The 15,188-nt window shown below is 37.6% G+C and overlaps 1 protein-coding gene across 1 annotated transcript; it reads right to left on the bottom strand.

Moving 5' to 3' along the window:
* Positions 1 to 2,428: 2,428 nt before the first annotated feature.
* On the bottom strand, positions 2,429 to 6,571 carry LOC145119997 (uncharacterized). Its single transcript, XM_079055787.1, has 3 exons — positions 6,310 to 6,571; positions 3,033 to 3,367; positions 2,429 to 2,860 (listed from the first exon to the last, which is right to left on the bottom strand). Exons 1-3 carry the CDS (start codon positions 6,569 to 6,571, stop codon positions 2,429 to 2,431), a joined length of 1,029 nt encoding a protein of 342 aa, XP_078911913.1.
* Between the last annotated feature and the right edge of the window lie 8,617 nt (positions 6,572 to 15,188).

Raw genomic sequence — 15,188 nt, 5'->3', positions numbered from 1 at the left:
GTCACACTTATTAACACTTTTGACAATTTTTTATTTAATTGTATTTGATTAAATCCGAAAAAAAGGACAATCGTTGTGTGACTAAATCATCGCAAAGGCCACATATATTATATATTCATGAGGCCAAATGATAGATAATAGTCACACAAAATACACATTTACTTGACTTTAAAAAATATATGGTCACACTTATTAACAATTTTGACCACTTTTTGTTTAACTGTAAGTGATTAATCCAATATAAACTCGTACCCAATTGGTCACACATTTTATGGTTTTGGTTAATTAATTACACATTTGTTGGTTTTGGTTACTCTTTTTAATTGGATACGACCACTAACTCGGTAATGTAACTATATGTATCCTATGGTCACTCGACCTTTCGTCACACATACGCTGAAAACACAAAATGTAACTATATACATCCATGGGAGGAGCTTTATTAAGGCGAGGGGGGCTGTGGCCCCCCTGATTTTGTTTGTTACAAATAGCCTCCTATACTTTCATTTTATACATATTAGACCAAAAAATATAAAATTTTACCTGTGGCCCCCCTGCTCACCGATTTTTATACATATTATATTTTCAGCACCCCCAAATCATATGTTGAAGGTCTGCCCCTGTACATATTGTCACACATTTTTGGTGTAACAAACTCGCAATTTTGTTCTAGTGATAACAATTATGTGGGTGCTACCTGGTATCATTGTTAGGAAATGGTTTCACAAAATATTTTTTAGTTATGCTGAAGTTATTGCACAACGTGATAAATAATATCAATAAATCAATGGAAGATTAATACGTGATGATCAATCCTATGATCATACAATATAATGTTTAAACTCAAATCATATCAATAATCAGCTACACCCTAAATATACAAGCATTGAATATTTACAAAATCATCAAAGTTATTTGCCTAAATCATACAAGCTAGACAAGTACCAATGACTTTCACATTCCAATGAAGCCACTAAACTATTTATTTGATACTATTAACAATTTAGGTAATGTACTTTCTAATTAGACATTCTATTTTCACTTCGAGTATCATGTCTTGAGTTTAAACATAACCATTTTGTTCCAAACTCCTTTTAGTAATATTGGTTTCTAAATATAGCTATTTCATTCGGGTATTATACTTTCAATAATAGCAATATACTTTCATTATATAAGATTCCTACACATTTGTAGTTTACAACACATTACTGAATAATATTCCATTAATTCACCAATACCATTACTTAGTTCCTGACTTATATTTTGAATACTATCCAACCCTCAAAATATTCAAGTATCTTTTTGTAATATTGTTTGATATATGTTACATAACTAAGAATATCTATTATGTGCTACCTCATTATAGTTCAACTAGGAATAACATTAATTTATTTTGAACAAGAAGGCATAACACCACTACCAAGGACACACACAACACATCAACACACCAAAATAATAAACATCAACTTTATTTGGATAAATACCAATTATATTGCACTTACATGGCATGGGGGGCACGGAGGGAAGGGCAAAGTGGACAGTAGCACAGTGTCCAATATTTTTTTGGGCCAAAATTTTTTTATTATGTATATATATATATATATATATATATATATATATATATATATATATATATATATATATATATATATATATATATATATATATATAACTTATAATAGCAATAAGGACCCTTTTTTTCTAGCTCGTCCAGGGCAATTGAAGATATTAAATTCTCAGGACCGGCCCTGTTACATGGTCTAGCGGAAATTTTTTTTTTCTTTCTGGAATTACAATATCACATGACCCCCCTAATATAAAGAATTTCAAACATTATCTATTTGGAACCCTCATACTCGTGAGTCGTGACACCAGATTCCGAATAAGGCTTTAGAATGTTGTACGGTACAACCCCAACTCCATTCTTGTTCTTCCTACTCTCATTGCATTCCTCCCATCAATAATCCCTTCCAATTCCTTCAACATCCCTGCAAATATTTCATAAGCAGCTTTTATCTACTGATTTGCCTCAAAAGCTGGTTTACACGTCTCCCCAATATACTCCATGTCTGTTGAATGATTTGATAAAACATCCAAAACCGCCATAACGTCTGAAGCTTAAACATGAGAAGGAAATGCAGATACAAGTTCATCTTCAGGCCTACGCTTAAAAACCTCCCATAGTCGGATCTTCACATGGAATCTTCACTCGGGCAATGGTTGGTATGTTTGGAATGTAACCTACAAAACAGGGCCGGTCCCGAGAATTCAAATGCCCAGGACGAGCCGGAAAAAAAGGCCCTTAGGTCTTAAAGTGTAACGAATTAAAATTACATAAACTAATATTTTTCTAAAACGACAATAAACTTTATAGCAATAAACATAGCAAAATCATAGTATTTTAATGAATAATTACATATCGTAACAGTTAACAGACGATCCGTGAAGCTCTCCTCGCGTTCTTGATAGAAAATTGGTTGAGCAACTCTTCGTAGTCTATACTCTCTAAGATTTCGTTCTCGATAGATATCATCGCCAAACCACTAAGTCTTTCTTGGGACATTGTGGGGCGTAAGTAAGACTTCAATAACTTCAACTTAGAAAAACTTCTTTCTGCAGATGCCACCATTACTGGAATTGTCAAAAATATTCTATATGCAATGCTTGCATTTGGGAAATAATCAAGTTCTTTCAAAAAATTCAAAACATCTATAGGGTTGCTAAATTCATTGGTTTCCAATGTCTCAAATAATTTCAACTCCGTATAAAGTTCATCGGCATCAATATCCGATCTTTCTTCAAACTTGAGTGCTTTTTCAATACGATGACAAGACGAATTAAGATCTTTATCTTCAATTCCCTTCAAATTATGTGGAAATAAAAAACCAAATACTTTTTCATACTCTTTGAATTGTTCAAATCTTGTCTCAAGAGAAGAAATAGCTTGATCAACAATGTATAAGAAATAGTTAACTCTGAAATTCTCTTCAGGTGTAAATGAAATTTCTTCTCTACTTGAACTCTCATCAAACCTTTTTTTTCCTTTCAATCAAACGCTTTTGTGGAAATATTGGATCAATACCCATTTCAATAGCAATGTCCTTAGCTTCATCAATCGCTTTTAAAAAACCAGTTTCTCTATAATTCTTGAAGTACCCAATCAATTTGTTTATTTCTGTAATAGCATTATCAAGATGCATATCCTTTGACTGTAACTTTTTACTCACAATATTCAGATGGTTTAGCACTTCATGCCAGATAACAGTTGATACCAAAAATTCAAAGTCACCAAGTTCTTTTTCTGCTAGTGAAGTTGCTTCACTTGCAATTACAGCATCATTACCTTTTTCTCCAACTTGAAGTAAAGCTTCTCATACGTCAACAAGTTGCATTTTAATAGCCTTTACACTCTCAACTCGACTTTCCCAACGAGTTTGACACAATGACTTAAGACTCCAAGCTTTTACATTATCTTTTAGGATTTCCCACCTCTTAGTAGAATTTGCAAATATAGTATAAATGCGTTGGATGAATCCAAAAAAGTTCTTTCCTTTAACACACTTGTTAGCTGTCACACCCCAAAACCGGAACGGCGGAAACGTTCGGGGGTGGCGGACGTCATGTACAGTATCACCACAATGCATAGTAGTAAACAAGCAACAACATCATCCATTGCATTAATAATATAATTTAATACAAGTGTGTTCTGTTAAGTTTAATAGACACCAAAAATATGAAACAAAATAAAAGATGAGTCTTGAACGAGCTCCATCTTCTCAAAACCTGGCACCGGTACCTGTCTACTGGTGACCTGAGAATACAAGTTATTTTGAAAGAGTTTATCAGCTTTAAGCTGGTGAGATCATAAGTATTTTAGTGTCATTGCCTGTATGAAAGTGTTTGTATGTACTTGATGTATAAGTTTGTAAATGTTTGTGTATGTTTGTATATGTTTGTATCTCCTAGAAAATCCTATATTTTCTACTAAACGTAGCCTTCTACCAAGGCATCAAATGAAATGTATATTTGTTTCTTGTAAAAGTGTGTATTTTTCCAAGTATGACTATCATTAACCAAAAATATAGTTTTTACATTACTTTTCATTGTGTGAAGATCACAAAGTGAATGCAATGGGGAAATATAAAGTATTGTAGTGTTGTATTAAGTAACTACTGCTGTACTAATTACCTTAAACCAATTTGTTATTTAAAGTAACATGTGATATGCCTGTACCATACTACCGACTATAAACACGACGATGAAAGATGTCGGAAGAAATGACATTTGGCACCCGTAGACTTGCAAGTCCCACTGTAGCGAGCAGCAAGGTGTAGGATAGTCAATCTAGTATAGATCTATACACAAACTCAACGCTCTCCATTTAAGGAGATTCTGGATACAAAACGAGCCATGACAGGTGATGCCATGCCCCGTTACGTGGCTCACATAACTGTTGCAATGTTCTTGTATATGTATTGTATGTACTAGCTGTATTGTATGTTCTCTCTCTGTCTAGTATGTATGTATGTTCTCTTTGTTTCTCATAATAGTATGTTCTCTCTGTATGTTATCGTTTGTTTCTCGTTATAGTATTCTCAATCTGTATGTTATGTTTGTTTCACGTTATAGTATTCTCTATCTGTATGTATTGACTCATGTATGAACTGACTCATTGTGTGTTTCACTGTTCTAGTAATAGTATTGTAACTTCCTAAACTATACCTATTATAGTTTACTAGTAATGTTGTTTGTATGTATGAACATGTTTGTATACCTTTGCTACCCAAAGGTATTGAAATGAAAGAAGTAACTTTTATATCTATTTACATATATATAATATATAACTAGGATTCAAACGACCTTCGGACAAATAACCGATACCCTAAGTCCACAACCAAACAAGGAACAGGAAGCAAGGAGAGCTATCAGTCCTAAGTCCTTTCAATCCTACTTATATAACTATATCTATATAGATACACATTTGACAAAGTATAAGTTTAAAAGAGTTTGAATAGAAAGTACTTAACATGTAAAAGAGTTTGCAAAACAATTTGAAGTAGTTTGATTGATAACATAGTTTGAAAAGTAAGAAATCCACTTGATTGGTAGTTATTAATCACATGTGATTGATATAGTAACTATAATAGTTCAACTTGTATCCCCCCCCCATAAAAGCATTTAAAATCATTTAAAAGGTTGATTAATGGGTATGAACTCACCTGTAGTGAGTGGTTTGGATGAAAGTGCTAGATAGGATGCTAAGTGTCAAGTGAAGACTTGAGCACACACGCGGATCCTATTTGACATATAATGATACATATATGAATACAATTAGTGCTTATAACAACTAATTATTGAATTGGAACCACCTTAGGGACTAGTAAACACTTATTTTGAAGTGTTACAACCATATATGATTGTATATAAGGGGTATATGGCTATACAAGGGAGTGTATGGTCAAAATGCACAATTTTTGTGTGTGTGCGGCCAGGGTGTGCGGCCAGGGTGTGTGTGCGGCCGCACACTCCCTATGAAATGTGCCAAAATGTATTTTAAGGCTTTAGGACTCATCTAGGAAGGTTTCTTACTTCATGCTTTAGCCTTATATGGAGTTCATTGCCATTTTTGGACTCAAAAAGGGTGTGTGCGGCCACCATGATGTGTGCGGCCGCACACCCTTTATGAAGAAGATAAAATCGTGTTTTTCTAGTATATCATCAAGTGTTCTTAGCATATAACAAGTTATGATAAGTGTATACACGTTATAGAGGCTTGAAAGGGTGATTAAGGTCCAAAACTAGTGTGTGTTCTTGGTGTTCTTGACTAAAGATGGATGTTTTCATGGATCAAAGCAAAGGGTTTTGCTAGTTAGGGTCGTGCATCAACAATTCAAAAGGAAGAATTACTTACTTTTATGAAGATCAAGATGAAGATTTGGATGATACTTGAGAGGATTTCGAGTTCTAGTCTTGAAGAAGTGGAAAAGTGTTCAAAAATGACTAAGTGTTGAATATATAGGGGAGAGTGTGCGGTTGGGATGGGTGTGTGGCCGTACACACAAGTGTGTGGCTGCACACTCCATATGTTGGAGTGTTTGGCCCGATTTTGCTTGATATGCATCGAGTTATCCCATTTCTAGGCTTCTACCTTGATGGTACTAGGTTTAGAACACTCAAATAGACTCTAAACAGTGCTAAAGGATAGCAAAACGAGTCTAATTTTGGTTGAATCGATCTATTGTACATGATAAAAATTTCAGGTTGTCACATTAGCCATATCACATAATGTTAGATTAAGAGAATGACAACCACAAGGAGTGTAAAATGCTCTAGGATTTATATCTAAAAATCTCTTTTGCACTCCTTGGTGTTTTCCTTTCATGTTTGCTCCATTATCATAGCCTTGACCACGTATATCATCAATTTCAAGACCAAAAGAGTTTAACTCCTCAAGTGTAATATCAAATAGTCCTTTTCCGGAGGTATCATCAACATTCAAAATACCTAAAAATGACTCCTCGACAGTAATAGAATTATATGATAACTTTAAATATCTCACTATTATAGTCATCTGTTCTTGGTGACTTGAATCGGGAGTACAATCAAGTATGATTGAGTAGTACTTTTCTTCCTTTATTGTCTTGATAAGTTCTTTTTTAATTTCTTGAGCTATCAAAAGTATTACTTCGTTTTGGATCGTGTGCCCAAGATAATGCACATGAAGTTCGTCATTTGTGATCCGCCGCACATGCTCTTTGATAATTGGGTCAAACTCTTCCAACATTTCAATGACACCCAAAAGATTTCCATTACCTGTTAAATATATTTAACAAATAAGAAGTGGAATCAATCATAATAATTAACAAAAAGGTATTTGTTGAAATTGGAAAAAAAATATACAATCTATAGTTACCTTTTTTATACAACTTTTCATTTGATCCACGAAATGCTAAATTATGTTTAGCAAGAAACTTCACTACTGCAATGATTCGCAAAAGGACTTGTTTCCAGTAATCTCTTTCTTTCTTGAATTGCTCGTAATGAACTTTATCAATTGTTTCATTCAAGTTCAATCTTTTACGCATATCAAACCACTTATTCCTATTTGTGAGATGATCCAAGGAAATTTCGTGTTCTTTAACTCTACTGGTAACATGGTGCCAATCCGAATAACCTTCGTCACCTAATTTACCTTTAGAAATCCCTTTTCTAAACACTTAACAACAAAAACAAAATACCTTGTCGAGCTCTTTCGAATATACTAGCCATTCTCTATCACACTTCTCCAAATTTGGTAAAGTTCTTGTATATAAAGCTGTAGAAAATCGTCTACCAGATTTATCGTAGGGACCATACATAATACTAGTATCTCTTTTAGGATCCTTCTCAACCAAAAGTTTAAGCTCTTCATAATTAAGTTTTTCCCACCTTCTTGGATCACATATATCAACAAGCTCTTTAACAGGCTCTTGCTCTTCTGCATCTTCTACTTCTACTTCTACATTTTCTTGGTGTTCAACATGCTCTTCAACATGCTCTTCAATAGGCTCTTCAACAGGCTCTTCAACAGGTTGTCTATGAATAAACTTATCTAGAGCACCGATATCGGCCTTTCTTTTTTCTTATTCTGGTTTTCTCTTTTTACGTTTTTGACTACCGGATGGTTGTTTAGACTTCATCACTACAAGTTCATTACTTTCAACTTTTAATATTCAACTAAATACAAAAAACATAATCCAATAATTTGATTTCAGCATCTGATAAATTTCAACATAATTTCAACATTCAATCAAATAAACAATTTGAGATTTTAGATAATATCATAATAATCACAATTTCAACATTCAACAGAATTTCAACACTCAATCATATAATCAGAATTTTGATTTCAACTTAATTTCGATTTTCAATCAATAATCACATAAACAACATTCAATCTTAATTGAATTAGTGAATTTTGATTATGATTCAACTTCAATTATTCTATAATGATTCAAGTTCAATTGCTCATCAATCCTCATTCAATTATACACTAATAAAACTATTAATATGATTATCTCAATAAATGAATAATCAATTAGACAATTACCTTATTTGAAGTTACGAACGATCAAACTTCAGTGCTTCTCTTCTGCCGCAGCCAATTGATAGTCAATCAATTAATCAATAATAAAATTGATGAATAATCTCTAAAGAGTAAAGCCCTTGCTGCCGCTGCCGACTTGCTGCCTTAATTTGTGGACTAAGAAAACTAAATTGATTTGGGCTAAGACATTAAAAAATGGGCTGCAATTGAAATATATTAAAAAAAAAAATTTGGGCCCCTTAAAAAACAAGGCCCCTGTGCACAGGCCCTGGTTGCCCCCCCTTACCACCGGCGATGCTACAAAGTCATATTGTCCGAAGTTGACCTCTGCATGGTGACCGGAAGCTACCCAGATGATTGTTGTCAAAATTCCGATTAGATCATTTGGTGTTTGGAGAAGAGGCCACCATGGTTCGTCTTTTTTGTCTCCATGTCCGACTATTCTGATCTCTGTCCACCATGCATGAAGCTCTGAATCCGATTCTACAAGAATCTCTTCTGGCTAGTAATGGTTGACATCTGTCGACCATTACTACCCAGAAGAGAATCTTGTAGAATCAGATTCAGAGCTTCAAGCATGGTGGACAGAGATTAGAACAGTCGGGCACGCAGACAAAAAAGACGAACCATAGTGGCCTCTTCTCCAAAACACCAAAATATTTAATCGGAATTTTGACAACAACTGGGTAGCTTCCGGTCACCATGCAGCGGTCAACTTCGGGCAATATGACTTTGCAGGATACATCCCAAACAGGACGACCATCGCCTGAGTGAAGATTCCATGTGAAGATCCTAGCAATGTTGAATGGGAGGTTTTTAAGTGTAGGATAGTCTTCAATGGTTAGCTTTAGACCGTGTGGCGCGAATCTGAGTCTTTTACATCCATTCACCTAGCAATAAGGTCAGCTGGTAATGCTTCATGATCAAACCGCCATTGTTGACCATACGATTGAACTCAACTCAATGCCATACTTTCCTGGTGAAAAACAAGTTCGATAATTCCACCAGAATTTATGAGAGCTTCCCGAGCCAAAGCATTGATATCCATTGTATATTGGAAATGAGTGTGTAATAGATTATGTTTCGGGTGCATTTTGCTAATTTGCTATTGGTCACAATTATATATGGTTCAGTACAACAGTGTGTTGTCATTTGTGAACCTGACAATTTGAATCAGACTATCTTAAAAAAACAACTGTTAATAAGATTATGGTTCACTTCAAATCTTCAATAACGGGTGTGTGGCTAGTTACTTACCAGTGGCTTACTAGTTGATGGTAACCACTATCATGAACAAGAGCATGCCCTTTAGCAAGCTTCCATAGCCAATCACCTGTTGCATCACAACATGGAGTGAATACTCGCTTCCATTGAGGTTTCCCATTGCCAGGTGGCCTAACAAGCTCGATTGCCGATGGTCTTAATGTTCCAGATGACATAAGAAACATCAGCGTTCTTGATCCGTTTCAAATTGTTCTGAAATTTTTTTGATCTCTAACTTTGTTTAGAAACATCAGCGTTCTTAATGTGCCGATGGTCTTAATGTTCCAAATTGTTCGGAAGAAATGACATTTGGCACACGTAGACTTGCAAGTCCCACTGTAGCGAGCAGCAAGGTGTAGGATAGTCAATCCAGTATAGATCTATACACAAACTCAACGCTCTCCATTTAAGGAGATTCTGGATACAAAACGAGCCATGACAGGTGATGCCATGCCCCGTTACGTGGCTCACATAACTGTTGCAATGTTCTTGTATATGTATTGTATGTACTAGCTGTATTGTATGTTCTCTCTCTGTCTAGTATGTATGAATGTTCTCTCTGTTTCTCATAATAGTATGTTCTCTCTGTATGTTATCGTTTGTTTCTCGTTATAGTATTCTCAATCTGTATGTTATGTTTGTTTCACGTTATAGTATTCTCTATCTGTATGTATTGACTCATGTATGAACTGACTCATTGTGTGTTTCACTGTTCTAGTAATAGTATTGTAACTTCCTAAACTATACCTATTATAGTTTACTAGTAATGTTGTTTGTATGTATGAACATGTTTGTATACCTTTGCTACCCAAAGGTATTGAAATGAAAGAAGTAACTTTTATATCTATTTACATATATATAATATATAACTAGGATTCAAACGACCTTCGGACAAATAACCGATACCCTAAGTCCACAACCAAACAAGGAACAGGAAGCAAGGAGAGCTATCAGTCCTAAGTCCTTTCAATCCTACTTATATAACTATATCTATATAGATACACATTTGACAAAGTATAAGTTTAAAAGAGTTTGAATAGAAAGTACTTAACATGTAAAAGAGTTTGCAAAACAATTTGAAGTAGTTTGATTGATAACATAGTTTGAAAAGTAAGAAATCCACTTGATTGGTAGTTATTAATCACATGTGATTGATATAGTAACTATAATAGTTCAACTTGTATCCCCCCTCATAAAAGCATTTAAAATCATTTAAAAGGTTGATTAAGGGGTATGAACTCACCTGTAGTGAGTGGTTTGGATGAAAGTGATGGATAGGATGCTAAGTGTCAAGTGAAGACTTGAGCACACACGCGGATCCTATTTAACATATAATGATACATATATGAATACAATTAGTGCTTATAACAACTAATTATTGAATTGGAACCACCTTAGGGACTAGTAAACACATATTTTGAAGTGTTACAACCATATATGATTGTATATAAGGGGTATATGGATATACAAGGGAGTGTATGGTCAAAATGCACAATTTTTGTGTGTGTGCGGCCAGGGTGTGCGGCCAGGGTGTGTGTGCGGCCGCACACTCTTTATGAAATGTGCCAAAACGTATTTTAAGGCTTTAGGACTCATCTAGGAAGGTTTCTTACTTCATGCTTTAGCCTTATATGGAGTTCATTGCCATTTTTGGACCTAAAAAGGGTGTGTGCGGCCACCATGATGTGTGCGACTGCACACCCTTTATGAAGATGATAAAATCGTGTTTTTCTAGTATATCATCAAGTGTTCTTAGCATATAACAAGTTATGATAAGTGTATACACGTTATAGAGGCTTGAAAGGGTGATTAAGGTCCAAAACTAGTGTGTGTTCTTGGTGTTCTTGACTAAAGATGGATGTTTTCATGGATCAAAGCAAAGGGTTTTGCTAGTTAGGGTCGTGCATCAACAATTCAAAAGAAAGAATTACTTACTTTTATGAAGATCAAGATGAAGATTTGGATGATACTTGAGAGGATTTCGAGTTCTAGTCTTGAAGAAGTGGAAAAGTGTTCAAAAATGACTAAGTGTTGAATATATAGGGGAGAGTGTGCGGTTGGGATGGGTGTGTGGCCACACACTCTTGTGTGTGGTCGTACACACAAGTGTGTGGCCGCACACTCCATATGTTGGAGTGTTTGGCCCGATTTTGCTTGATATGCATCGAGTTATCCCATTTCTAGGCTTCTACCTTGATGGTACTAGGTTTAGAACACTCAAATAGACTCTAAACAGTGCTAAAGGATAGCAAAACGAGTTTAATTGTGGTTGAATCGATCTATTGTACATGATAAAAATTTCAGGTTGTCACATCATCCCCCCGTTAGAGAGAATTTCGTCCTGAAATTAGTGTTTAAGCAATTAAGTAGTTACAATTTATTAAGCAAAAAGATGAGGATATTTCAGTTTCATTTGATCCTCACGCTCCCAAGTGAATTCAAGTCCTCGCTTGGCGTTCCAGCGAACCTTCACTATCGGGATGCGGCTTTGCTTTGTTTGCTTGACCTCCCGGTCCATGATTTCTACAGGTTCTTCCATGAAGTTGACGCTCTCGTTGATCTCGATCTCGTTGAGTGGAATTACAAGAGTCTCATCGGACAGACACTTTTTCAAGTTCGAGACGTGGAAAGTAGAATGTACGTTACTGAGTTCACGAGGTAAGTTAAGTTTTTAAGCTACGGGGCCGATTCTAGCGAGAATATCGAAAGGCCCTATGTATCTTGGATTTAGCTTTCCACGCTTTCCGAAGTGTATCAAGACTTTCCAGGGTGAGACCTTCAATAGAACACGGTCGCCCACCTGGAATTCCAACGGTTTCCTTCGTTTATCTGCGTAGCTTTTCTGTCGGTCTCTAGAGGCTTTCAATCGTTCACGAATCTGAACGATCTTCTCTGTCGTTTCCCGAATGATCTCCGGACCCGTGAGAGTGCTGTCAGGAACTCGTCCTTTAGCTAACTGGGTGTCACCCACCTCAGCCTAGCACAGAGGGGATCTGCACTTTCGGCCATAGAGGGCTTCGAATGGAGCAACCTTTACGCTCGTGTGATAACTGTTGTTGTAGGAAAATTCGACAAGGGGTAAATGAGTATCCCATGCTTTCCCAAAGTCGATCACACAGGCTCGCAACATATCTTCCAAAGTTTGGATAGTCCTCTCACTTTGTCCGTCGGTCTGTGGATGATAGGCTGTACTCATGTCCAGATTAGTTCCTAGGGAACTTTGTAGCGACTGCCAGAACCTCGAAGTGAATCTGCTATCTCTGTCCGAGATAATGGATATGGGAACACCGTACAGTCGTACAATCTCAGGAATGTAGGTTCTTGTAAGCTTCTCCATCTTGTCTGTTTCTTTGATAGGCAGGAAGTGTGCGGACTTGGTCAATCTGTCGACGATGACCCATATGGTATCAAGCTCACCCGTTGTCTTGGGCAACTTGGTTATGAAGTCCATTGTGATCCGCTCCCACTTCCATTCCGGTATCTCCGGTTGTTGTAATAGACTTGAGGGTTTCTGGTATTCGACCTTGACCTTAGCGCAAGTAAGGCATTTATTCACGAAGGTAGCAATCTCTGCTTTCATGTTAGGCCACCAGTATATCTTTTTAAGATCCAGATACATCTTATCTGAACCTGGGTGGACGGAATAACGAGTGTTGTGCGCCTCGGTCATGACCAAGTCTCTAAAACAATCATGTTTCGGTGTCCAGATCCGATCCATGAGATAAAAAGCTTCGCCACCCTTGACTTCCAAGTTTTTATCCATCCCTCTCAGGGATTCACCCGCCACATTTTCAGGTTTCAAAGCGTCGAGCTGAGCCTCCTTAATTTGCATGGACAAGTGTGAATGGATAGTCATAGTCAATGATTTGACTCTACGACCAGAGTATTCTTTCCGACTTAGGGCGTCAGCTACTACGTTGGCTTTACCCGGATGATAACGAATTTCGCATTCGTAGTCACTGAGTAGCTCGACCCACCGTCGTTGTCTCATGTTGAGCTCCTTCTGGTCGAATATATGTTGTAGGCTTTTGTGGTCTGTAAAGATAGTGCTTTTTGTACCATACAGGTAGTGTCTCCAGATCTTCAGAGAAAACACGACTGCTCCTAGCTCAAGATCGTGAGTGGTGTAGTTGACCTCGTGTGTCTTCAGCTGTCTCGAGGCATAGGCGATGACCTTACCTCGTTGCATCAGAACACAGCCGAGCCCCTGGTTGGATACATCGCAATAGACTACGAAGTCTTCTATCCCTTCGGGGAGGGATAGTATTTGTGCGGTGCACAAGGCTCGCTTGAGCGTTTGGAACGCTCTCTCCTGCTTCTCTTCCCAGTCAAAGGCTACGCCCTTCTGGGTCAGTGTTGTAAGGGGTTTCGCAATTCGGGAGAAGTTCTGAATGAACCTGCGATAGTAGCCAGCGAGGCCTAGAAATTGACGAATTTCGGTAGGCGTCTTCGGTGCTGACCAGCTCTCGATGGCTTTGATTTTGGAAGGGTCCACGTGTATTCCCTCTTCGCTAACCACGAGCCCTAAGAATTCGACCCTTCGGATCCAAAATTCGCATTTCGAAAACTTCGCATAGAGCTTCTCCGAACGTAGTGTTTCTAAGACCTGTCGCAGATGTTAACTATGCTCCTCCTTACTACGTGAGTAGATAAGTATGTCATCGATGAAGACGATGACGAATTGATCCAAGTAAGGACGACACACCCTATTCATTAAATCCATGAATACTGCGGGCGTGTTTGTTAATCCGAACGGCATCACTAGAATTCGTAGTGCCCATAACGAGTTCGGAAAGCTGTCTTCGGGACATCCTCCCCTAGCACTCGTAGTTGGTGATATCCGGATCTTAGATTGATTTTTGAAAAGAAGTTCGCCCCTTGCAGTTGATCAAATAAATCGTCAATACGAGGCAGAGGATAACGATTCTTGACAGTCAGTTTGTTGAGCTCCCTGTAGTCGATGCACATACGAAACGATCCGTCTTTCTTCTTGACGAACAAGACTAGAGCTCCCCAGGGTGAGAACCTTGGTCTTATAAAGCCCTTGCTGAGCAGTTCGTTAAGTTGACTGGACAGTTCTTGCATCTCTGCAGGTGCTAAACGATAGGGCGATTTGGCTATTGGGGTAGCCCCTGGAATTAAGTCGATTCTGAACTCAACTTGACGTTGCGGAGGTAATCCTGGGAGTTCTTCTGGAAAGATATCGGGAAAGTCGCGTACTACTGGAATGTTCTTAATGTCTTTCGTTTCTTGGCTCACATCTACCACATGAGCAAGGAATGAGCGACATTCCTTTCGCAAGAATTTCTGGGCTTGAATACTCGAGATGATACGAAGGTTCGTGTCGGGTTTGTCGCCATAAATTACCAGAGTTTCGCCAGACGGCATATTAAGGCGAACAGCCTTTTCGTAACACATGATGTCGGCACGACGAAGACTCAACCAATCCATGCCGATAATGACGTCGAAACTTTTAATTGAGACCGGCATGAGGTCGATCGAAAATGAATGACTATCTAGAGTTAGGGTACACCCTATGAATATACTGCTAGTGCTATCTGTCTTCCCATTATCCATTTCTACAGTGAACGGTTCTTTAAGTGCTCGTGATTTTTGCTTAAGTAAATGAACAAATTTTTGGTTCACGAAACTCCTCTCCGCTCCACTATCAAATAGTATGCATGCATAAGAGTTATCGAGGAGAAACGTACCAGTGACCACTGTGGGGTCGGCAACCGCTTCCTCGTGGCCTATAGCCAGAACCCTTCCTACTCCACCGGCATTCCCTGCCTTAGGGCAGTTCCTCTTGTAGTGGCCCACCTCGCCACAACCGTAGCAA

This window comes from Lactuca virosa, chromosome 1 (genome assembly GCF_052849685.1).
Source record: "Lactuca virosa cultivar CGN04683 chromosome 1, Lactuca_virosa_CGN04683_v6, whole genome shotgun sequence".
Taxonomy (NCBI): Eukaryota; Viridiplantae; Streptophyta; class Magnoliopsida; order Asterales; family Asteraceae; genus Lactuca; species Lactuca virosa.
The sequence above is the reverse complement of the archived record's forward strand: the minus strand, read 5'-3'. Positions and strand labels throughout refer to the sequence as shown.